The sequence below is a fragment of the Gorilla gorilla genome, chromosome 1 (genome assembly GCF_029281585.2).
Source record: "Gorilla gorilla gorilla isolate KB3781 chromosome 1, NHGRI_mGorGor1-v2.1_pri, whole genome shotgun sequence".
Lineage (NCBI taxonomy): Eukaryota > Metazoa > Chordata > Mammalia > Primates > Hominidae > Gorilla > Gorilla gorilla.
In genome coordinates this window covers 239,666,462-239,690,577 of record NC_073224.2, presented here as the reverse complement: position 1 = coordinate 239,690,577, position 24,116 = coordinate 239,666,462, and the positions used below count along the sequence as shown (strand labels likewise).

The following is a 24,116-nucleotide window of genomic DNA, read 5'->3' as shown; positions in this document are numbered from 1 at the left end:
ACAGAGTGAGACCCTCTCAATAAATAAATAACCAAAACCTTGATTACAGCCATGGGGTGGGGGTGGGGGGCGTCTGGCTATTGCTGGGGAAGTCATTTGGTTTTTCTCTTCCTCTCCTATTTTTTTGGTACAGACGGGGTCTCTCTTTGTTGCCCAGGCTGGTCTCCAACTCCTGGGCTCAAGCAATCCTCCTGCCTCGGCCTCCCAAACTGGTGGGGTTACAGGCGTGAGCCACCGCGCCTGGCCTGTTTTCTTTTTCTTTCTTTTTTTTTTTTTTGGCGATGTAGTCGTGCTCGCCCAGGGTGGAGTGCAGTGGCCTGATCTAGGCTCACTTCAACCTCCACCTCCAGGGTTCAAGCAGTTTTCCCGCCTAAGCCTCCAGAGTAGCTGGGATTACAGGCGCACGCCACCATGCCCAGGTTATTTTTTGCACTTTTGACAGGGGTTTCACCATGTTGGCCCGGCTGGTCTCAAACTCCTGTTTTCAGGTGATCTGCCCACCACGGCCTCCTAAAGTGCTGGGATTACGGGTGTGAGCCACCGTGCCTGGCCAGCATTTTCTGGCTTTTTTTTTTTTTTTTTTTGGACAGAGTCTCACTCAGTCGCCCAGAGTGGAGTGCAGTGACGAGATCTCGGCGGCTCACTGTGTTATATGTAAATTTTCTGTGCCGCCAAAGAAGTAGAACTCGAATATAAAGTTTTCTCAGCTAGATAATTCTATAGAAGGGGACATCTCATAGATGGAGCAATGGCGAGCGCTTGGACAAGGGAGGAGAAGGGGTTCTTATTCCTGACGCAGGTAGCCCCTACTGCTGTGTGGTTCCCCTATTGGCTAGGGTTAGAATGCACAGTTTAAACTAGTGCCCATTGGCTATTTTAAAGGGAGCAGGAGTATGGGCCAGAGTGGCGGGGTGAGTGGTTTGGCGGGAACAATGGTTATGGGACAGGTAACTAAAGGTGACTCAGGTCAAAGCAGGAGACCGGGAGTAGTTAGGACGGAGCAGGTGACCAGGGCAACAGATGTCAAGTACTGACTAGAACTGGTGGAAAAGGTTGTTTACTGAAACTGCGAGGAAGTTAGACCTTAAAATGCAGGACAAACACTGAACATACTGACATACCGGTTCTTTGAAGGGAAGTTTAGAACTCATTGTATCTAACATTATTCAGGCTTCAAATAGTTTCCAATCCACTGGGAAAAGTCACTCCATATATTCCGTGAAGTCAACCAGTTCCATCAAGGAGAGAGTCAGGGCCGCTGGGAGCGCGTGGACCGTGGGCTCTGGGGCGGCGCCTGCCCGGGCACCCCGGCCCCGTCCACGCCCCGCAAGAGGAGCTCGCTGGCCCCGCCACGAGGGAAAGGGGCCGCCCCGGGGTCTTGGGCGGGAGGGCCACGCGGGCTGCGGAGACACCGAGGAGGGGAGGCGCCTCTCCTGAGCTCTTGGCGCAGCGACCCCAGGGCGCCGACTCATCGCGGAAGGGCTCGGCTTGCCCGGGCGCCGGTGCCGCCTCGGGTGAGGTTCCCGCGAGACTCTTCTCTGCGTCCTGGACTCACCGCAGGGCGCCCCGCCGCACGGATCGAGAACCTTGGGGCTCCTTGGACGCCTGCCACCCGTTGCCGCCAAGGCCGGAACTCCTCGGAGCCCCTAGCAACGGAGCCCACGCGGTTGTGGCGCGGGGCTGACGTTACCTCGGGTTCGCCTACGGCCCTCGGGAATTTTGTCCCGGCGTGGCTCCCGTAGCCAGATGCCTCACCGCTCCCGCCCCCCTGGCTCCCAAAGCCTGCTCGGCAGTCGCGGCGCCGTCGCTATCGCGTCACTGTCCTCGGGGCCAATCCAAGGGCTGCGCGCGTGTCCCTTACGCGCTTCTATCGCCGGGAGGAAGGGGTGTGTGTGGCGCCTGCGCAGTGGCGGTGACCACCGGCTCGCGGCGCGTGGAGGCTGCTCCCAGCCGCGCGCGAGTCAGACTCGGGTGGGGGTCCCGGCGGCGGTAGCGGCGGCGGCGGTGCGAGCATGTCGTGGCTCTTCGGCATTAACAAGGGCCCCAAGGGTGAAGGCGCGGGGCCGCCGCCGCCTTTGCCGCCCGCGCAGCCCGGGGCCGAGGGCGGCGGGGACCGCAGCTTGGGAGAGCGGCCGGCGCCCAAGGACAAATGGAGCAACTTCGACCCCACCGGCCTGGAGCGCGCCGCCAAGGCGGCGCGCGAGCTGGAGCACTCGCGTGAGTGCGGCGGGGCGGGGCGGGGCGGGCGGAGCGGGCGGGCCGGGCCGGGGAAGCGGGAGCCCTGGCCCTTGCCGCTCCTCGCCGCTGTCGGCAGCCACTTCCCGGGCGAGGCTGCGCCCCCGGAGCACCCCCGGCCGGAGCCGTCTCGCGTGCCGGGAGGATCGGACTCTTTCCGTCACCCTTTTGCACCTCTGCAGCTGTCAGGAGCGGGTCAGGTGCGGAAAGCGGTGCGGAGGTGGCGCTCATAGGTTACAGGGGTCGGGGTCTGGGGCTGGCCGTGGTCTTCAGTTACCGCCGAGTGTGTGGGATCCTTCTGCGCTTGCCGCCTCCACGTGGCACAGGCCAAGGCGTGGCCAGATCGGTAGATGGGTTTGTCGGGTGGTTGCTAGCAGTTTCCACGTAACAAGAGAAGCGTATTTGAGAGTTACTTGATTCTAACGAGACTGTAGCAGATTTGCACTTCTTGTTGGAAGACGTTAGCATTTGCACGGCGAGGTCTGTGAAGCCACAGGCCAGGCCGCGCTGCTCAGCTTGAGTAAATCCCTGACCCAAGGCCCTCAGGGTGGGAGCACTCACCATGTTGTTCAGGCTGGTCTTGAATTCTGGCCTCAGGTGCTTCGCCCACCTCGGCCTCCCAAAGCGCTGGGATGACAGGCGTGAGCCGCTGCTCATGGCCTTCCTCGGTAATTTTAACGATCAGGTTAGGATGGGAATCAAGGGCTGGACTTCAGGGCACCTCGGAGGACAGCGGACGTTGGTGACTGACTTTCTTGCTGCAGGCTTATTTGGAGGGTTCCTTTGTGTCCTAGTTCCTGGGGGTTTTCACCCGCTAACTTCACTTAGAGATTGAAATTTCGCCCACTTCCAGAAGCTGAATCGTAGTGGTCAGCCTGCGGCCCCCTGCAGTGGTACAGGCCTGGTTGAGCAGCCTCAGGCCGCCTCCCCATAGTGCAGACCTGTGCCTCTGAGTTGCTCCAGTCCTGGCGGCCGCGGAGCTCCTGACCCGCAGTCCGCTCTGCCGGCGTTGCCAGTGCCTTTGTCTGCCCTCTCTGTGGTGGAGCGGGGCCTGGGGCAGGGTCTCCGGGTGCACCGTGGGGAGCCCTCCATCAGGCTTTTGTTTCCTGTGGATTGTGTTCCAGGTGTGGGCTCTTTCATTTTGATCCTTTCCCTCCTTCCTGGCCTCACTGCTGGCTGGTGAGAGAGGTCTCTCCAGAGTTGACCGCCCCCTTTCCCCGGGTGCTCCCTGCCCTGCCCGTCTGCCTGGTAGCCCCTCTGCAAGCCCAGCCCCTCCGGACGCTCCTGGCTTCCTCCGTGCCCCTTTCCTGGCAGCGGGGTCGCCGAGATTCGGCCAGAGCCCGTTGCTTTGTCCTTGCTGCTCTCCAGGCAAACGGGCGGCTCCTCCTCACAGACTGGCTGCCTCCTCTGTCCCTTGAGGCTATAGCTCCATGCCGCCTCGTTCCCAGAGTCTGCCCTGACCCCTCCCCCGGCCTGTCCTTGGAAGCCACAGCAGCACATTGTCCCAGAGCTGTCCGTGAGCACCAGCGCTCGCCCTGCACTCCACAGAGGGGGTGCCTGGAGGAGAGCCTCGTGCCCTGTGGGTGTGAATTCAGGCGCTGGGACGCACGTCCCTGGCACAGGGTCACACCAAAGTGGTGAATGATTGTTCTCATTCTAATAACCAAGAGGCCACACGGGCACCTGACCTGCTCTTTCCCCTCTCCTCCTCCCCAGAGTCACTGGGGGTGGGAACTGTCAATGAGCCATTTTCAGGGGAGGGAGTGGCCTCAGCTTAATCCAGCCAAAGGTCCCCTCGGGAGGAAACAGGCAGAGCGCCTCACCGTGACACCCACGTTCCTGTCACTGCTCTGTGGCAGGACCCTGGGGAACTGACACACCCTCGGCCCCCTCGGGGTCAGAGTGAGAGTGGTTGAGAGCCCGGGGCCGCTTCAGCCCTTGGCTTCCCGGGCTTAGCAGCCAAACCCGTTGACCTGGCACTGTCTTCCCTGAGAGGCAGGTCCCGGTCTCATCTGTGCTGTGTTCACTGGGGCCCCCGAGGTTAGCTACCAAGGCGCTTCCTGAAATCTGACGCTGATGCCCGTCAGCCCAGTTCGTGCCTAACCACAGGCCCAAGCCGACCCACCCCAACACCAAAGCGTCGCTGCCTCTGTCTAAATGCAACGAGTGCTCCCCACGGCACTTCCCCCTGCGTCAGTCACCTCCAAAAATTACACCTGAGCTGAGAACAGACGCTGGGCTCTAGTTAGTGACGTGTTTGCTGCAGTTGACTCTGAAGGCTTAAAAAAGTGAGACGGGCTGCGGGAGGAAGAGAGACGGGAACAACGCACTGACCCAGGAGCATCGGGGGTCCCTGCCTACTTTACGCGTCTTTCTGTGTTAGAAGATTTATATGTTTATTTATTTATTTGAGATGGAGTTGCCGTCCGTCGCCCAGGCTGGAGTGCAGTGGTGCAACCTCGGTTCATTGCAACATCCACCTCCTGGGTTCAAGCAGTTCTCCAGCCTTGGCCTCCTAAGTAGCTGAGATCACAGGCGTGCACCACTGTGCCCTGCTCTTTTTTTGTCTTTTTAGTAGAGACGGGGTTTCGCCATGTTGGCCAGGATGGAGATTTTTTTTTTTTTTAAGTCTCTCTCTGTCTAGCTGGAGTGCAGCGGTACGATCTGGGTTCACTGCAGCCTCTGCCTCCGGGGTTCAAGCCATCCTCCCACCTCAGCCTCAGAGTAGCTGCGATTACAGGCGTCCACCACTGCGCCCAGCTAATTTTTGTATATTTAGTAGAGATGGGGTTTCACCACATTGGTCAGGCCGGTCTCTAACTCCTGGACTCAAGTGATCCACCCGTCTCAGCCTCTCAAAGTGCTGGGAGTACAGTAGTGAGCCACCGCGCCCAGCCAAAAGATTTTTATGGTAAAGTTTTATGATGGGAAAACTGTCATCCCAGAAAATTTTGAGACCTGATGCTGAGGCCTCAGCAGCTCAGAGAATACGTACTTCTGTCCCACGACACCCAAACATCGACCTGTGTCGGTTCCCCTCTAGGAACAAAACGTAAGTGAGGACGTTGTCAGATGCTTGTCCTCGTCACCCTGAGCTTGTTGGCTGGTATCCGATTCTTATTCATTCCCTTTCTTGCCTGCATGTGCTTGATAGCAGATCAATGACAACAGCCATTGGAAGCTTAGGAAAAGCGAATGTAACGTGAAAAAATAGAGGACACTTTAGCCATTGCCTGACTTTTTGTTGAATTGAGAAAGAGCCTCCTCCTGTCCACGTGGGTTGGCCTTCCTGATGTGGCTCTCCAAGACCATCCCTGGGGGGATAAAACCGCACAAATGCATCAGGCCGTGTGCCGGGGATGGGGCATCGTCATGCCAGGTCTGACTAGGAAGGAGGATGGGGAGGCAGGGCTGGGGGCTTTGAGGTTGAGGCGTGGCCGTGGATTCCAGAAAGCCCCTTGGCTGGTGTGGTGCCTGCCCAGCGGCATCCGTGTATCCTAACACCTGCCCTCCGTGTCCCTGCATCTGCAGGTTATGCCAAGGATGCCCTGAATCTGGCGCAGATGCAGGAGCAGACGCTGCAGTTGGAGCAACAGTCCAAGCTCAAAGTGAGTGGGGCCGGTGTGGGCGGGGAGGCCGGGGCGCACATGGGGTTCGGGCGTGGAGATTGGTAGGGCTACTGCCGGTGGTTAGGGCTGGGGGCGTGTACATGGGCGGCAGTGGGGCCCAGGGCCGAGCTTGGGCGCCTCATTTCACAGAAGGAAACAAGGGGAGGTGAGAGACGCTGCCGCAGAGCCTCCCGAGAGGGAGGGCCGGTGTTGGTGAGGGCGTCTGGTCGTCCTGAGGGTCTTCTTGATGTTCTCACCTCATTTCATTACACTCAGCAGGATTTTTTTGTTTTATTTCGTTTTATTTATTTATTTTGAAACGGAGTCTCTGTTTCCCAGGCTGGAGTTCTATGGTGCCATCTGGGCTCACTGCAACCTCCGCTCCTGGGTTCAAGCAATTCTCCTGCCTCAGCCTCCTGAATAGCTGGGATTACAGGCACCCGCCACCACACCTGGCTAATTTTTATATTTTTAGTAGAGTTGGGGTTTCACCATGTTGGCCAGCCTGGTCTCGAACTCCTGACTTCAAGTGATCCACCTGCCTCGGTCTCCCAAGGTGCTGGGATTGCAGGCTTGTGCCACTGTGCCTGCCTTGTTTCATATTATTTTTTTTTTATAGACAGAGTCTTAGTCTGTCTTCCAGGCTGGTGTGCAGTGGCGTGATCTCAGCTCACCACAACCTCCACCTCCCGGGTTCAACCTCTTTCCTCAGCCTCCGAGCAGCTGGGACTACAAGAGCCCGCCACCACATCTGGCTAATTTTTGTATTTTTAGTAGAGATGGGGTTTCACCATGTTGTTCAGGCTGGTCTCGAACTACTAACCTCAGTTGATCCACCCACTTTGGCCTCCCAAAGTGCTGGGATTATAGGCGAGAGCCATCACACCCGGTCCACTCAGCAGGATTCCTAAAATAAGCATGAGCTCTGCCCTCGGTGCAGTCCAAAAGGGGGTGTCTGGCCTCCCTCCCCGGGGGCCTTCGCGGGCTTCTGCTGGTGCTTCTGTGCCTGTGGGTCTGGATTCCTCCAGGGCCTGATCCTGGGTGCAGATGCGGCTGGAAGCCCTGAGCCTGCTGCACACACTAGTCTGGGCACGGAGTCTCTGCCGTATCGGAGCCGTGCAGACACAGGAGCGGCTGTCAGGCAGCGCCAGCCCTGAGCAAGTGCCAGCTGGTGAGTGCTGTGCTCTGCAGGAGTATGAGGCCGCCGTGGAGCAGCTCAAGAGCGAGCAGATCCGGGCGCAGGCGGAGGAGAGGAGGAAGACCCTGAGTGAGGAGACCCGGCAGCACCAGGCCGTAAGAGCGCAAGAGGCCGCGAGGGAGGCCGCCCGGCTCGGGGGAACGGCCTGGGGCAGGACTGGGAGCTGGGTGCGGCCCCGGGGCACTCTGGAGTCAGCCATTAGAGCTGCCCTTGGAACGGCCTTGCACAAATGCCTAAGACCTGTAAGGTCCCTCACTGCTGAGCCGGACGGGAGGTCCCCGCGCCTCCCCACGTTTGTGTGAGGCCGATGGCGCGTCGGAGTCCCCGGTGCTCCGCCCAGTCAGCCCAGACTGCAGCTCCCTGTTGAGATGTGTCTTTGCCGCCCTCTTCTCCCCCAGAGGGCCCAGTATCAAGACAAGCTGGCCCGGCAGCGCTACGAGGACCAACTGAAGCAACAGGTGAGCTCAGCCTCCCCTGCGAGGCGCCTGCATCCCTGAGAACGTAGGTGGCTTTGTGGGACCGGTCAGTGGGTCAGAGGCCATGGGGCAATAACGTTGGGGTTGCTGATGGTAGAGCAGAGGAAACTACTCAGACAGACACGCACCGGCACACGTGTACAGGCACACATGCAGACGTGTGCACACATGTACACGGAGACACAGGCACCTGCCCACACGGACACACACACTCCACTCACACACACTCCCGGCACACACAGGTGCACACACCTCTGCACACACGGGCACACACACCCCTGCACACACGGGCCCACACACACCCCTGCACAAACAGGCCCGCACACACACACCCCCACACAGAGGCCTGCACTCACACACCCGCAAACACACCCCCACACAACACGGGCAGGCACACACCCACATGGACACTCACACCTGTAAACACACCCCCATACACACAGGTATGCACATACACCCCGCACATACACACAGATACGCGCACACGCCCCGCACACAGGTATGCACCCCCACACACACACACGGGCGCACACATACCCCCCACAGGCTCACTGGCACCCGCGCACTTGGGCACACACACAGGCACACACCCACACACACACGGGCATGCCCCCCCATAGGCGGGCACACACACACCCACACACACGGGCGCACACACACCCCGTATACACACGGGCACAGCCCCCCCGCACACGGGCACACACACAACCCCCCCACATGGGTGCACAGACCCCACACACACATATGGCCACACCCCCCCACACACAGGCACACACGCCCTCCCGTCACAGGGACACCCCCCCCCCCCACAGGCACGCACAGCCTCCCCACCCCCCCGCACGGGCACACACACACACACCCCCCCCCCAACAGGTGCACAACCCACCCACACACGGGCACAATCACCCCCGCACACATGGGCACAGTCACCCCCCGCAAACGGGCACAGTCAGCCCCACACACTCGGGCACACTCACCCCCCTGCACACTCGGGCACAGTCACCCCCCGCACACATGGGCACAGTCACAGGTTTTAAAGGCTTTTCTCTTTTTCTGCGGTTTCTTCTCAGCAACTTCTCAATGAGGAGAATTTACGGAAGCAGGAGGAGTCCGTGCAGAAGCAGGAAGCCATGCGGCGAGGTAGGCTGTCTGCTCTCCTGGCTGGGGCGGAGGTGGCGGGGGCTGCTTGTGGACCCGGCGTGCACTCTGAGCCTGAGTTCTGCGGCCCGGCCCCTCATAGCTACCACTGCAGTGGGCGAGGCGTGCTGGGGCTCCGTGGGGTGGGGCTCCCTCTCGGAAGACACCTCTGTCTGCGAGTGGGCGCCAGGTTCTGTGCGGGGAGGGCAGGAGCTGCTTCACTTCATGGGAAGTACAGGGGTCTTTTTTTTTTTTTTTTTGAGACGGAGTCTCGCTCTGTCACCCAGGCAGGAGTGCAATAGCAGGATCTCAGCTCACTGCAACCTCTGCCTCCCAGGTTTAAGCAATTCTCCTGCCTCAGCCTCCCGAGTAGCTGGGATTACAGGCGCCCGCCACCACGCCCAGCTAATTTTTTTGTATCTTTAGTAGAGACAGGGTTTCACTGTGTTGGCCAGGCTGGTCTTGAACTTCTTGATCTCATTTTCCGCCTGCCTTGGCCTTCCACAGTGCTGGGATTACAGGCGTGAGCCTCTGTGTTCTGCCCAGAACATGGGTCTTTACGGTCCTGGTTTCAGTGAGGATCACAGGTATTTGGTGCCATGTGGCATTAGTTGGCGAGTGCTCCAGGCAAACGTCTGTCACCACTCTTCACCGTGGGTGGGCTTGTGGCGAGGTGTGTGTGTTTAATGTTCAGTAGCCAGGCACATGGCACGTCACGCGTCTCTGAGTTCTGACAGCTGTGTTTCTGTGTGAGGGGGCTTCCTTCGGAACTCCGCGTTCTGGTTTTTTGCTTTAAAGGGCTCGTCCTGAGAAGTTGCCTAGGCCTCTGGGTCGGATTTCTGCCCTAATCCATGGGCAGGGCTGGCCTGTGGCGCTGTCCCTACCAAGGTCTGTGTGTGTCTGTGGCACGGGCCTGTCCGTGGACTGGGCTTGTCCGTGGAGTGGGTCGGTCCGTGGCCTTAGCCTGTTGGCGGCGTGGGCCGGTCCGTGGCATGGGCCTGTCCGTGGCCTTAGCCTGTTGGCGGCGTGGGCCGGTCCGTGGCATGGGCCTGTCCGTGGCCTTAGCCTGTCAGCAGCGTGGGCCTGTCCATGGCGTGGGCCGGTCCGTGGTGTGGGCCTGTCCGTGGCCTTAGCCTGTTGGCGGCGTGGGCCGGTCCGTGGCGTGGGCCAGTCTGTGGCCTTAGCCTGTCAGCAGCGTGGGCCTGTCCGTGGCCTTAGCCTGTCAGCAGCGTGGGCCTGTCTGTGGCGTGGGTCTGTCCGTGGCGTGGGCCAGTCCACAGTGTGGGTGGAGGTGGACGTGCTGCGCTGCATGGTGCTGAGCTGCCCTGCCTCTCTGGGGCAGCCACCGTGGAGCGGGAGATGGAGCTGCGGCACAAGAACGAGATGCTGCGAGTGGAGGCCGAGGCCCGGGCGCGCGCCAAGGCCGAGCGGGAGAATGCAGACATCATCCGCGAGCAGATCCGCCTGAAGGCGGCCGAGCACCGTCAGACCGTCTTGGAGTCCATCAGGTGAGCACTGCCGAGGCCCAGGCCGGCCACAGACGGAGCACCGCAGGTGTGAGTCGCTGGTCCCAGGGCGCTCTCCAGCTCTTCCAGGCCTGGCCGCCGTAGGCTGACTCCTTGGTGGGGACACTGCCCCTCTGTCCTGGCAAGGCCGGGCCGCCATGTCAGGGCCTCACCCTCAACCTGCTCTCGCTGCATGGCACGGATCTTCGTGTCCTTCCTGGTCACACCACTGCTTTCCCCGCAGGACGGCTGGCACCTTGTTTGGGGAAGGATTCCGTGCCTTTGTGACAGACTGGGACAAAGTGACAGCCACGGTAAACATACTCATAAAACAGGGCTGGCAGGTGGCTGTGGGGTGGCACGTGGGGGCCTCCTGGAGCCCCAGGTCCTGTCCCTGCCGGCTCTGCACAGCCCTGTAGCTCTCCCAGCAGGGAGGAAGCCCATGTTGTACCTGCTGGCCTCGGCTTCTCCTCCCTTCTCAAGCTGGGAGAAGAAAACGCAGTTGCCAGCCTGGGCCACACAGTGAGACCCCATCTCTACGAAACATCAAATATTAGCTGGGTGTGGTGGCGGCCCCTGTGGTCCCACTACTCAAGAGGCTGAGGTAGGAGGATCACTTAAGCCCAAGGAGGTTGCAGCTGCACTGAGCTGAGATCGCAGCACTGCACTCCATCCTGGGCGACAAAGTCCTTGTCTCAAGAAAAAAATTGTCGATAGTCGTGGCTCACACCTGTAATCCCAGCACTTTGGGAGGCAGAGGCAGAGTCGGGCGGATCACGATATTGGGATCGAGACCATCCTGGCTAACACGGTGAAACCCCGTCTCTACTAAAAAAATACAAAAAATTAGCCGGGCGTGGTGGCCGGTGCCTGTAGTCCCAGCTACTCGGGAGGCTGAGGCAGGAGAATCACCTGAACCCGGGAGGCGGAGCTTGCAGTGAGTCGAGATCATGCCACTGCACTCCAGCCTGGGCCACAGAGTGAGGCTTCTTCTCAAAAAAAAAAAAAAAAAACCAGAAGGCAACCCTGACTCCATTTTGCAAAAACCTTCTTTATTCCTTGTAAAACCCTGAGAGTTCGAAGTTCACAGATTCTTCTCCCATTTAAAGCCTCACTCTTTTGTGCCCAGGCTCCGGCCTGCTGTGGTGGCGCCCCACATCGCACATGGCTGTGTCCTCCGTCCCCCCGACCCCCCGCCCAGCACACAGTAGGTGCCCGGCACTGAGTGGGCACTTGCTCTGCCGTGGTGCCGGCGCCCACTGCTGTGACTGCAGCACCCGCCGGTAGCCTGGTCAGTGTGACGGTGAATGTTGCAGGTGGTGTTGCCGCCATGTTGGTGAGACGGTGTCACGTGAGGACATGACGGAGCTGCTTAATGCGCCGTTGACTTTTGTTTGTTTTTAGAGACAGGGTCTTGCTCTGTGGTCAGACTGGAGTGCAATGGTGCCATCTCAGCTCACTGCAACCTCCACCTCCCCAGTTCAAGCAGTTCTCCTGCCTCAGCCTCCCGAGTGACTGGGATTACAGGCTCACGTCACCACACTCAGCTAATATAGGCCTGTGCCACCATGCCCGGCCAATTTTTGTATTTTTAGTAGAGATGGGGTTTCACCATGTTGGCCAGGCTGGTCACGAACTTCTGACCTTAAGTGATCCAGCCGTCTTGGCCTCCCAAAGTGCTGGGATTACATGGGTGAGCCACCCAACCTGGCCTAATTCATTTTTTGTTTGTTTGTTTTTTGAGACAGAGTTTTGCTCTTGTTGCATAGGCTGGAGTGTAATGGCGCGGGTCCAGCTCACTGCAACCTTTGCCTTCCGGGTTCAAGAGATTCTCCTGCCTCAGCCTCCCAAGTAGATGGGATTACAGGCATGTGCCACCATGGCCAGCTAATTTTTTGTATTTTTAGTAGAGGCGGGGTTTCTCCAGTTTGGTTAGGCTGGTCTCGAACTCTTGACCTCAGGTGATCCACCCACCTCAGCCTCCCAAAGTGCTGGGATTACAGACCTGAGCTACTGTGCCCAGCCAGCCTAATTGATTTTTAAAACGAGTTAGAGATTTTGGGTTAGTCTTGTTTTCCAGGAATAAAGTACCATTTTTAGTGGCCAAGAATGTACCAGAGGGTGTGGCCCTGTGACATATCCGGCTGGGTCTGCCCAGGGCCCTGCTCAGCGACCAGGGCTTTGTAGGATTTATGCTGCCAGTTGCAGAGAAAATGGCCGAGTGAGGACGCTGTGACTGCCCCACCTGCCTCCTGTAACCGCGTGGCTGTGGGATTCGGGGCCGGGAATTCGGGTTCCTGTGGGGCCAGCACACGGCCCTGTGCTTCTGCCTCGGGCAGAGAGAGGGTGGGGGTAGCCTCGTGCGTCTCCCTCTCTAAGAGGGAGGGAGGGTGGGCGCTGGTGCACCAGTGTGGTGTCTCCGCTGCAGGTGGCTGGGCTGACGCTGCTGGCTGTCGGGGTCTACTCAGCCAAGAATGCCACGCTTGTCGCCGGCCGCTTCATCGAAGCTCGGCTGGGGAAGCCGTCCTTAGTGAGGGAGACGTCCCGCATCACGGTGCTGGAGGCGCTGCGGCACCCCATCCAGGTAGCGGCGCAGGCCTGGCCCTCCCTCAGTGCAGTTCCTGGCTGAGTCCCTTCTGCCCCACGAGCACAGCCCACGCATATACTCCTGTCCATTCCCTTTCCCCGGATAACGGGCACCCGCACGCTGCTTCACGGGTGGGTTTTCCTGTCCGGCACTGTACCTTAGGGGTCTGCATCAGTGAGACCCTTCCCCTGTCTGCCTCGGTGTCCCCTGCTCAGGGCTCTTGATGGGGCCTGGGAGCACATCGGGGTCCTTGCAAGACCCGGGACTTGGGTGTGTGGCCGTCTGTCGGGGAAGCTGCTACAGACCACAGCGTCTGGTGGCCTCCCTGGGGAGCCGCGCCGTTCGCCAGCCCCTGAGGTGCCTGCTCTCCACAGGTCACTGGGTAGGTGGTTAAGAAAATAAAAGCCAATAAGGAACCGGAAAATGCCCCTAATCCCAGCAATAGCTGCCTGGTCTCCCAGGGGGGCGGGGTTCCGGGCCGGTCCTGGCTGTGCTTTGGGGCAGCTCCGTTTCTGCGTGTTACCGAGCGTGTGTGTGCGTTGGTGGCTGTTCCGTGGCTGTGGCAGGTGACCCAATGGCGCTTCCCCTTCCCCTCCGGCAGGTCAGCCGGCGGCTCCTCAGTCGACCCCAGGACGCGCTGGAGGGTGTTGTGGTCAGTGTAAGTCGGTGTGCCTGGGACCGGGGAGGTGCAGGGAGGGGACCCCGGAGCTGGGCCGGGCTGTGGCCCTTGCTGGCACTCGTGGTGGCGCCCAGGAGCTTTTGGCTCCTGAGATGCGACTGCTTGGACTGTGCCGGGGATAGATAGGCTGCCCGTGAGCTGGGAGGCTTCCCGAGGAGCCGAGTCTGCACCTGGGCATTCCCGCAGCCCCTTCCCCTGAGGCTTCTGTGGGTGCAGACTGTGTCCTCCAAGCCCCCGTCTTCCCCGGCAGCCCAGCCTGGAAGCACGGGTGCGCGACATCGCCATAGCAACAAGGAACACCAAGAAGAACCGCAGCCTGTACAGGCACATCCTGCTGTACGGGCCACCAGGCACCGGGAAGACGCTGTTTGCCAAGGTGAGAGCGCCTGGCTGAACAGGTGGGCCGGGGCCGCTGGGGTCTCACCTGCCTGCAGGTGTCTGGGGGGCTCAGCTGCCTGGGGAATGGACCCCCCTTAGGTCTTTGCCCACCCTCGTGTAGGCTCAGGGTGCTGGTGTTGGCAGCAGCGCCTCCCGTCTTCCAGGCGGGGGACGTCTCCTGTCTGGCAGGCCGTGGCTTCTAGGCAGGGACGCCCAGCAGGGGCTCCACACTCCAGGTGGAGTGTGCAGGCTTTGCAGAGGTGGAGGGAACATCTGTTCTGTCTCCCGTCACTCTTCCTGTCCAGAAACTCGCCCTGCACTCAGGCATGGACTACGCCATCATGACAGGCGGGGACGTGGCCCCCATGGGGCGGGAAGGCGTGACCGCCATGCACAAGCTCTTTGACTGGGCCAATACCAGCCGGCGCGGGTGAGACGTCCCCACAGCACGCACCAGGCCCTTGGCTGCGGCCCAGCGGGCTGCCTTCTGGGAAGGGGGTCCAGGTGTCTCTTGGAGACCTTGTCTTTCTGCAGCTCTGTCCTTGTGGCCACGCAGGAGGCCCAGTGGAGGGTCCCTCGGAGGGAAAGTCCCCTGAGTGTGGACCCTGGTGGACACGAGGCCCCCGGCGTGTGGAGGCTGCCGGTGGGATACTTGGCTCAGGGCAGAAGGGAGGTGGGTGGGTGCAGGGGGAGAGGGGTCTTCACAGCTGCAGGGGAGGCTCCTCCACAGCCGCCCTCCCTCCAACACGCCTGCAGGTGGGCGTGGGCACTGGTTCCCTTTTGTAGAACCATTTGAAAGTTAGCTGAAGACAGCATGGCACACACCCTTCAAAAGGTCCCACAGTGACCCCGCGCAGGGCACAGCCCGGGCACCCTTGCGGCCTCGGCTGTCCTCGTTGGAACCATGATCCTCATGGTTGGCACCCTCCCCTCTGGCCTTTGACCTTTCACTTCAGAAGACCCTGCCCCTGGTGTGGACTCTAAGCGGCCACCAGTGCTACACTGGGCCAGGTGGGGGTGAAGCCTGTGGGGAGGAGTTCGTCGCCCCCGTGTGTGGTTGTTTTCCCACGGCCTTCTGAGGCTGGGCCGTGGTCAGCTGCCCAGAGGCCAGGCTGATCGGCTTCTGTCGAGTCCAGGACTTAGGGCTGCTGATGGGGCAGAGCCTGACCCCGTGGGGATCTGCCTGCTTGGCCTGCTTCCGCTGCGGCCGGACGCTGCTGTGGGCTGCTCCTGGTGTCACTCTCGCCTTGCTTGGCCTCACTCTCGTTCACAGCCTCCTGCTCTTCGTGGATGAAGCGGACGCCTTCCTTCGGAAGCGAGCCACCGTGAGTGTCACTAAGCCTCTGGCCACAATGGGGTGGTGGGTTGGGCACAGCCGTCTGCCTGGACCAGGCTGCAGCCCTCTGTTCAGTTTCTTTTTCTCTGAAAGCTTTGTGTGAAAAACAGCTTTTTTTTTTTTTTTTTTTTTTTTTTTTTTTTTTGAGATGAAGTCTCGCTCTATCACCCAGGCTGGAGTGCAATGGCACCATCTCGGCTAACTGCAAGCTCCACCTCCCAGCTTCACGCCATTCTCCCGCCTCAGCCTCCCAAGTAGCTGGGACTACAGGCTCCCGCCACCACGCCTGGCTAATTTTTTGTGTTTTTAGCAGAGACGGGGTTTCACCGTGTTAGCCAGGATGGTCTCGATCTCCTGACCTCGTGATCCGCCCGCCTCGGCCTCCCAGAGTGCTGGGATTACAGGCGTGAGCCACCATGCCCAGCCTTTTAATTATCATTCTAAGACAGGGTCTCTGTCACCCAGGCTGGAGTGCAGGGGCGATCACAGCTCACTGTTGCCTCGACCTCTGGAGCTCAAGCAATCCTCCTGCCTCAGCCGCCTGAGTAGCTGGGACTGCAGGGGCACGGTGCAATACCTGTCTAATTTTTTTGTAATTTTAGTAGAGATGGAGTTTCCTCACGTTGCCCAGACTGGGCTCAAACTTCTGAGCTAAAGAGATTTACCTGCCTTGACGTTCTGAAGTGCTGGGATTACAGATGTGAGCCCCCGTGCCTGGTCAGGCTTTCTTTTCTTTTCTTTTTTTTTTTTTTTAGGCAGAATTTTACTTTGTTGCCCACGCTGGAGTGCAGCGGTGCAATTTCAGCTCACTGCAACCTCTGCTTCCCAGGTTTCAGTGATTCTCGTGCCTCAGCCTCCCACGTAGCTGGGACCACAGGTGTGCTACCACGCCTGGCTAATTTTTGTATTTTGCCAGGATGGTCTCAAACTCCCTAACTCGTGTGATCTGCCCGCCTCAGCCTCCCAAAATCCAGGTTACATTCGTGAGCCACCGCCCCTGGCCCTGGTCAGGCTTTTGAGACTAGATCCATGAAAGTATCGCCACATCCCTGCTCCCTGCAGGAGGGAGGCCTGTGGGACTTTCTGCTGTGGCTGTTTACAAGGCTTTGCTCCTGGTGCCTAAGGCTGGAACCTTCTCTCTGCAGGAGAAGATAAGTGAGGACCTCAGAGCCACACTGAACGCCTTCCTGTACCGCACGGGCCAGCACAGCAACAAGTGAGGGAGCCCCTCGGGTCCTGGGCCCCCGGGCAGGGCTGTGCAGCCGCGCCCTTGGTTCCCACCGAGGGACCTGAGGGGCCCTGGCTCACAGTGCTGGGCAGCTGCCGTGGCCTCAACGTGCCCACCTCGGATGTCCCCTGGGAACGGCCCAGCTCGGGACAGCACGGGGTGTCACTGAGGAACATGCGGGGGCCTCCCGGGCAGAGCTGGGGTCAGTGCTGTCCTCACGGCCCTGTGCGCCGCCGCCCCAGCTTGCAGGTCCCTGTGCCCCTAGGTTTTTGGGGTCCTGTGCCTGTAAGGGAGGTGGTCTCATCGTGTGAGGCTCTGCTGGGTCTCCCTTGGAGGGTGTGTGTGCCCTGGGGTGGGAGATGGAGACACGTTTGCTCCCACGGGAAGCTGGGCACGAGCAGGTCCTGTGTGTTGGGGCGGAACCTGGGACCTTGGTCCCCCGCCCGGATGCTGGCCAGGGGTGCACCCTCCAGGATTGGGGCCCACCCGACTTTGTGTGGCCTCTGTGGGCTGCCGCCCAGAGGTCCCCCGTAGGGTGACCGCCCATGGGCCAGGCTCCCTAGTCCCTCCCAAGTCCCCTAATTTTGAGTTTTCTTGGTCTCCTGGGCCCCTCCAGCCCCAGTCACGTGTCACACGGAGGATCAAGTCCTGCTGGTCGGCCGTGGCTGACTCCTCAGGCACGTTGGGCTCCCGGGTCAGCTGCTGCCGGTGGATGCTCCCTGGAGCCCTGACTCGGGTCCTTCCGAGAGAGGCAAGGCTGGGTCCCTGCTGAGCCTCCAGTGAACCTGGGCCCCCGAGGTCCTGCTCCTGGCATGTGTGGGCGACTTCTCGACATGGACTCTGGGTCCCGAATCCCTGCTCCCAGCACAGCGGGGCTCAGGCAGCAGCAGAGAGTGGTGTTCCCGGCACTGCCTATCAGGCTGGGCGAGGGTCAGCGGGGAAGCACTATATGGAGGGAGAACAGAGGCCCAGGAAGCCAGGCCGGGGGACAGCTGGGTGCGGTGGGGCAGGTGGCCGACCAGGGCTGTGCCCGTGTCCTCGTGTTTCCCGCCACTTTAGGTCCTCCCTGTGGGGGCTGAGGAGGCCCCGTTCCCCTGGGTGCGGCTCGGCCGGCAGCCCCAGCATCCTCATCCTCATCCCCGCCCCGCAGGTTCATGCTGGTCCTGGCCAGCAACCAACCAGAGCAGTTCGACTGGGCCATCAATGACCGCATCAATGAGATGGTCCACTTCGACCTGCCAGGGCAGGAGGAGCGGGAGCGCCTGGTGAGAATGTATTTTGACAAGTATGTTCTTAAGCCGGCCACAGAAGGAAAGCAGTAAGTGTCCCGCCCCACCAGCCCCCGCTCAGGGTCCACCCCGACCCACAGTCCACCCCGACCCACAGTCCACCATCACTTACTCACAAACCTTCAACATCCCTTTTTTTTTTTTTTTTGAGACAAAGTCTCATTCTTGTCGCCCAGGCTGGAGTGCGGTGGCGCGATCTCAGCTGACTGCAACCTCTGCCTCCCAGGTTCAAACAATCCTCTTGCCTCAGCCTCCTGAGTAGCTGAGATTACAGGCGCCCACCACCATGCCTGGCTAATTTTTTTTTAATTTTTAGTAGAAATGGGGTTTCACCATGTTGGTCAGGCTGGTCTCAAACTCCTGACCTCAAGTGATCCACCCTCCTCAGCCTCCCAAAGTGCAGGGATTACAGGTGTGAGCCACCGCGCCCAGCATCTTTTCCGTTCCTCCTCTCTACGAGGAGGGCTGTGAGGAAATCCTGTACTCGGCCACCCCCAGGCCCTGGCAGTGAGGGGAGGTGACGTGGAGTGTTGCTCTGAGACCCCGTGTCGGGATTCGGAGGAGTCTCTCCTCATGAGACCCCGTGTCGGGACTGGAGGGACTGGAGGGAGAGGCTCCTCATGGTCCACTGCTGGCTTCTGGCCTGGCCTCCCTCCAGCTGCCACACCCGGCCCTGGAGCCTCGTGGTGTGGGGTGCGGCTCCTGCTGCTCACGTGCCTTGAGGCTGTCAGGCTCCCTGTTGCTGGCGGTGGGTGCAGCAGGCACGGTGGGCAGAGCCCTCCAGGTGATGAGGGGCCCTGGCGCCACACACCGGCTGCCTCGGGAACACTCCAGATGAGCAGAGGCTGCTCTACTTCTTGGCGTCCCGAGGGCCCCGGTTTCTGAGTCCTTCTGTGCACCTGACCCAAATCCCTGCCGTCGCCAGTGACGACAAAAGAGAGCCTGGTTGCCGCTGCCGCCTGCTCCATGCCAGCCCAGCTTTCCGGGCCTCAGTTTCCCTATGCCCTCCCCTTCCCTGGGCTCCCCGACCCCCATGGCTGCTCGTAGCTCTGGCACCATGACCTGGCTTCTGTGGCCTCCAGGCAGAAGCTTTTGCTAGAAGTCGGGGCTCCGACTTCTGCCAGCATAAAGGCCACCTGCCCTGCGGGTGCCGAGTGAGCAGCTGTGGGCAGGGCTGGTGTGAGGAGTGGTTGGGGCCATCTCCAGGCCCTGCAGCCACTCCCTGCTCAGTCGGGCCTGGCTTGCAGCAGGGAGGATGTGGAGCTGGGCTGTCAGAAGTAGAGAGCCTCTCCAAAGAGGATGTCTGGCGTGGGTGTCGGCCCGGCTGCCTGTCTTCCTCCACCTCGTGGTGTGGGAGCTGCTGCCTTGGCCGGCCCACTTGGGAACTCCTTCCCCAGGCGCCTGAAGCTGGCCCAGTTTGACTACGGGAGGAAGTGCTCGGAGGTCGCTCGGCTGACGGAGGGCATGTCGGGCCGGGAGATCGCACAGCTGGCCGTGTCCTGGCAGGTGAGTCAGGCTCGGGCGTGTCCACCCAGACGGGACCCCAGCTGCTGTGGAGATGCTCGGTTGCGCCAGGCCTGTCCCAGCACCGGTGTCACGCGGGAGCTTCTGTTGAGGGGTTTTCAGTGCACAGAGGTGACACGGGGCCCCTGCCTCAGTCGGCCCACTCCACGCAGCAGCGTGCACCTGCTCGTGCCCTCAGGAGGGTGGAGCCATGTCGGTGGCTGACAGTCACCCGGGTCTCTCTGGAGGCCAGTCTGGCATCACCGTAGCCCGAGCTCTGCCAGGTGGGGCTGGAGGCTTCTGACTCTCACCTTGGCCAATAGGCACCTCCCTGTGTAAATGGTCGTCAGGACAGGCCCCACGTGAGTTGGGGGTTCGGGTTGGAGGGACCTTGTGTTTTCTGGACCAAGTCTGTGGGCTTGGTCCTGCTTGACACATGGGTGGGAGTGGCCTCTGGTTGTCCCACAGCCAGTTGTTCTTCGGGGACACCCCTCCTGCAGCTCCGTGGCTGCTCCAGGGCCAAGGAGCCGGGACTCACAGGAGTGTGGGCGTGGCCATCCAGAAAGCTTTGGTCTTTGGGGGTTGCTGGAAAAGCAAAACCAGGTCTGTGGGGCAGAAGGCACCCTGGCCACGCACAGGCATCGCCGCCTCTGGGGTCCGCAGGGTCTGTGTGACAACCTGGTCACTCGATCTAGCAGTGCTTTTGAATGAATGAGTGACAGCTTAATGAAGCAGCCGAGTACCTTGATTTGAACGTTGGAGCCGGGGTATGTAGGGAGCTGTATTAGTCAGTACAGGCTGGGTTATGCCGCTGTGACAAAGAGCCCCAGATCTCAAACCCAGTCCTTGTGGGTCAGCTGAGGTCTCTGTTCCAGGCCGTCCCCACTTGGGACCAGGTCTGTTTCCACAACTCAGAAAGCAGAGGCTGGGTATGGTGGTGGCTGACGCTTGTATTCCCAGCATTTGGGGAGGCCAAGTCAGTCAGATTATTTGAAGCCAGGGGTTCAGGACCAGCCTGGAAAGCAAGGTGAGACCCCATCTCTACAAAAAATGAAAAAATTAGCTGGACCTGGTGGCGCATGCCTGAAATGCCAGCTGCTTGGGAGGCTGAGGTGGGAGGATCCCTTGAGTCTAGGAGGTGGAGGCTGCAGTGAGCTGTGATTGTGCCACTGCACTCCAGCCTGGATTACAGAGCAAGACCCTGTCTTAAAAACTAAGAATAATTTGGAACGAGTGCAGTGGCTCACTCCTGTAATCCCAGCATGTTGGGAGGCTGAAGTGAGAGTATCACACACCCCATGTCAGGAGTTTGAGAGCAGCCTGGCCAACAAGGCCAATCTCACCTCTACTAAAGATACAAAAATTACCCAGGCGCGTTTGTGGTGTATGCCTGTAGTCCCAGCTACTCAGGAGGCTGAGCCAGGAGAATCTCTTGAATCCAGGAGGCGGAGGATGCAGTGAGCTGAGATGGTGCCACTGTCCTCCAGCCTGAGCAGTAGAGTGAGACTCCATCTTAAAAAAATAGTAATAGGCCAGGTGCGGTGGCTCACACCTGTAATCCTAGCACTTTGGGAGGCCAAGGCGGGCAGATCACGAGGTCAGGAGATGGAGACCATCTGTCCAAATGGTGAAACCCCATCTCTACTAAAAATACAAAAATTAGCTGGGTGTGGTGGCGCATGCCTGTAATCCCAACTACTTGGGAGGATGAGGCAGGAGAATCACTTGAACCCGGGAGGCGGAGGTTGCAAAGAGCCAAGATCGCACCACTGCACTCCAGCCTGGCAACACAGTGAGACTCCATCTCAAAAAACGAAAACGAAAACTAAAAATAATAATAACTGGGGCTGGACGGGCGCGGTGGCTCACGCCTGTAATCCCAGCACTTTGGGAGGCCGAGATGGGCGGATCATGAAGTCAGGAAATCAAGACCATCCTGGCTAACACGGTGGAACCCCGTCTCTAATAAAAAATACAAAAAAAAAATTAGCCAGATGTGGTGGCGGGTGCCTGTAGTCCCACCTACTGGGGAGGCTGAGGCAGGAGAATGGCATGAACCCGGGAGACAGAGCTTGCAGTGAGCTGAGATCGCACCACTGCACTCCAGCCTGGGCGACAGAGCGAGACTCTGTCTCAAAAATAAAAAAATAAAAAATAAGTAAAATAATAATTTGGCCTGGGCACGGTGGCTCACACCTGTAACCACAGCACTTTGGGAGGCTGAGGCGGTGGATCTCCTTGAGTTCAGGTGATCTGCCCCCTTTTTCCTCCCAAAGTGCTGGGATTACAGGTGTGAGCCACCGCGCACGGCGTCTTGAATTCTTTTCTCATAAAAGGGTTTTGAATTTGGTCGAATGCTTTTCCTGCATCAGATGAGAGGGTCATGTGGTTTCCTCCTCCACTCGGCTAATATTGATTGATTTTTGTATGTTGAACGTTTTTTATGTGGAACATTGATTGATTTTCGTACGTTGAACTATCCTTGCATTCCAGGAATAAATCCTGCTTGGTCAGGGTGTATAATTTTTTTATTATACTCCTGAATTCGTTTTGCTGGCATTTTGTTGAGGACTTTTCCAACGATGCTCATCAGGGATATTGTTGGCATGTCATTTTTCTTGTGGTGTCTTTGTCTGGCTTTGATATGAGGGTAATGCTGGCCTCTTAGGATGAGTGAGGAAATGTTCTTCAATTTGTCCAAGAGTTTGAGGAGTTGTACTGATTCTTAATGTTTTGTGAATTCACATGTGAAGAAATCAGGTCCAGGTCTTGTCTTTCAACTTTTATAGTTTGAAGATTTTAGGTTCCCAGAAAAGTTGCAAGAGTAGCACAGAGACTTCCTGGGCCTGGGACCTTGCCACGTGGTGAACATCATGTGTCACTGTTGGACCCACCCGTGACTGGGTTTTGCCCCAGAATCCCACCCAGGAGGCCACGTGACATTTAGCTGTCACTTCTGGTGGGCTCCTGCCAGGTCCCGTGCTTCCCAGAGGGGTGGCCCCGTGAGCATCTGCGTAGCCCCTTTCCTCTGCTGGGCCCTGGGTGAGGTGCAGCCACTCGGGTGGACCCTGAGGGTCCCTGCACCTGTTTGCCCTCTCTTGGGTGGCCTCAAGACCAAAAATGATGTTGAGCAGTCCTGGGCCCCTGATGCATAGTGGCGGTCCGGCTCCGGTCAGTGTCTCCTGCACTCCCGGGCCCCCGACCCACAGTGGCGGTCTGGCTCGGGTCAGTATCTCCCCACACAGTGGCTCTTGGCGAGGGATGGGCGCTGGCAGAGGGGACGGGCACCACGTGGTCATCCCCATGGCAGGTTCCGTCGTGGCGACGGTGTTTTGGGAGGATGGTGTACTGCTGCCCCTGCACCCCGTGAGATGAATCCTGCCTCTGGGAGGTACAGCTGGGACAGGGCAAGGGACCCACTCAGCTGTCCGGGAAGGGTCCCCTGCCCTGTGCTTCCTCCAGGCGTCCTGGTGCGCTCCTGAGCACGGTGCCCAGTGGGGGTCCCCACACCCTGACCCTGACCCACGGGTGCCTCCCCTTGGGGACTCCACGCCCTTCGCTGGCATTGGGATGGAGAGTGACCCATCCATGGCAGAAGGGCTGGACCTGAGGCTGCCTGAAGCCACACCAAGGGCCACAGCCCCAGCAGCTCCAGCCTCCACGTGCCAGATGCCAAGCCCTGTGCCCAGGAGGACAGGGAGGTGGGGGCAGAGGTGGCCTTGGTGCCACCACTCATGTGCCTCAAGGTGGGCAGTGGCTGCCTCTGCCCTGGAGGCCTGTGAGGGTTAGGGTCTGAGGGTCTGAGGTGCACTATGACCCGGGGGCACTGCTTGGCCACGGCTGAGACTCGCAGAGGGTCTGCAGTTCCCACCTGCCTCTCGGAAGCTGCCCTGGGTCGGCCGTCAGTGGGGCTCCGCCTTGGGCTTTCTATTATTAGAAAGTCATTGAGCAACAGCAGTGCTGAGGACGCAGGGAGGGCTGTGGGCACTGCAGGGGCCGCTCCCGGTGTCCACACACGTGCTGGGCTCTGCCGAGGTGCGGGAAGCCTGTGTTTCACCCTCAGGCCATCCTGGAGCCCCTGGTTTGGCCCCTCCCCACCTCAGGGCCCTGGCGTGCATTTGGGGTGGAGTGTTCCCATGGCGGCCTCCCTCAGCTCCCTCCCTCCCCACTAGGCCACGGCGTATGCCTCCGAGGACGGGGTCCTGACCGAGGCCATGATGGACACCCGCGTGCAAGATGCTGTCCAGCAGCACCAGCAGAAGATGTGCTGGCTGAAGGCGGAAGGGCCTGGGCGTGGGGACGAGCCCTCCCCATCCTGAGTCCACAGGGAGATCCACACCTCACGGAGCCTGGCCGCAGACCCCTCCTACCCCTGCCTTACCGGCCCCTGCACATTTAGGATATGCTCCTGGGTGGGGACTGGGCTGTGCCCAGGGCCTCTGTGCACCAGGATGTCTTGTGGTGGGGGTCGGCCGTTCTGCCCCCCAGGGCACCCCCTGTTGTAGACACTGGCTAGGGAGGGGCAGGCCTCCTTCCTGCCCCTCGAGACACTCTTGGGAGATGCATTTTCAGTCTGGCTCATGGGGAGGGTGAGGCTTTGCACCCCAGCCCCTGCCCAGGCCACTGGGAGGGTGGATGCTGGCTGAGCCCCCGGGGCAGCAGGAGCCAGGCAGGTGATGTCTTTGTTCTCGGCTCCCACAGCAGAGCCAGGTGAGGGTGCGCCTGCTAGGACCAGACCCAGGTGGGGCAGCCTGAACCCTGCTTCCCCCTGTGGCCGGCATGCCCCGACCTTTCACACACTGGTGACCCTGAGAAACCCCAGGCTGTGGCCAGGAGGAGGGAACCTGGCGGGGTTGTCTGAGGCCACACTGTCAGCTGGCCGGTCCAAGCCTGTGGCTGGAGCTGGGGTCTGTTTACCTAATAAAGTCCCACAGGTGCCTCATTGCCCTGTCTGTCT

At 59.8% G+C, this 24,116-nt stretch overlaps 1 protein-coding gene across 5 annotated transcripts; it reads left to right on the top strand.

Annotated features, from left to right (window-relative positions):
• The first annotated feature begins 1,036 nt into the window (after positions 1-1,036).
• Positions 1,037-24,101, top strand: LOC101147150 (ATPase family AAA domain-containing protein 3A). Of its 5 annotated transcripts, none has more exons than XM_055382195.2 (16): positions 1,037-2,217; positions 5,767-5,843; positions 7,035-7,136; positions 7,440-7,499; positions 8,588-8,657; positions 9,997-10,162; positions 10,404-10,473; positions 12,588-12,743; positions 13,348-13,404; positions 13,676-13,801; positions 14,109-14,233; positions 15,077-15,128; positions 16,285-16,355; positions 17,518-17,685; positions 19,054-19,162; positions 23,332-24,101. In XM_055382195.2, exons 1-16 carry the CDS (start codon positions 2,013-2,015, stop codon positions 23,476-23,478), a joined length of 1,761 nt encoding a protein of 586 aa, XP_055238170.2. In that variant the 5' UTR covers positions 1,037-2,012; the 3' UTR covers positions 23,479-24,101. The 5 variants fall into 5 exon arrangements, with proteins under 5 accessions (XP_055238170.2, XP_063561211.1, XP_055238190.2 ...); XM_063705141.1 differs by having other exon boundaries at positions 1,040-1,514; XM_055382199.2 differs by lacking the exon at positions 1,037-2,217 and adding an exon at positions 2,244-2,435.
• Positions 24,102-24,116: the final 15 nt, after the last annotated feature.

Coding starts and splice junctions, on each gene's coding strand:
- LOC101147150 (XM_055382195.2), top strand. CDS start 2,013: ATGTCGTGGCTCTTCGGCATTAACAAGGGCCCCAAGGGTGAAGGCGCG. Junction 2,218..5,766: donor GCGCGAGCTGGAGCACTCGC/GTGAGTGCGGCG, acceptor CTGCATCTGCAG/GTTATGCCAAGGATGCCCTG. Junction 7,500..8,587: donor AGGACCAACTGAAGCAACAG/GTGAGCTCAGCC, acceptor GTTTCTTCTCAG/CAACTTCTCAATGAGGAGAA.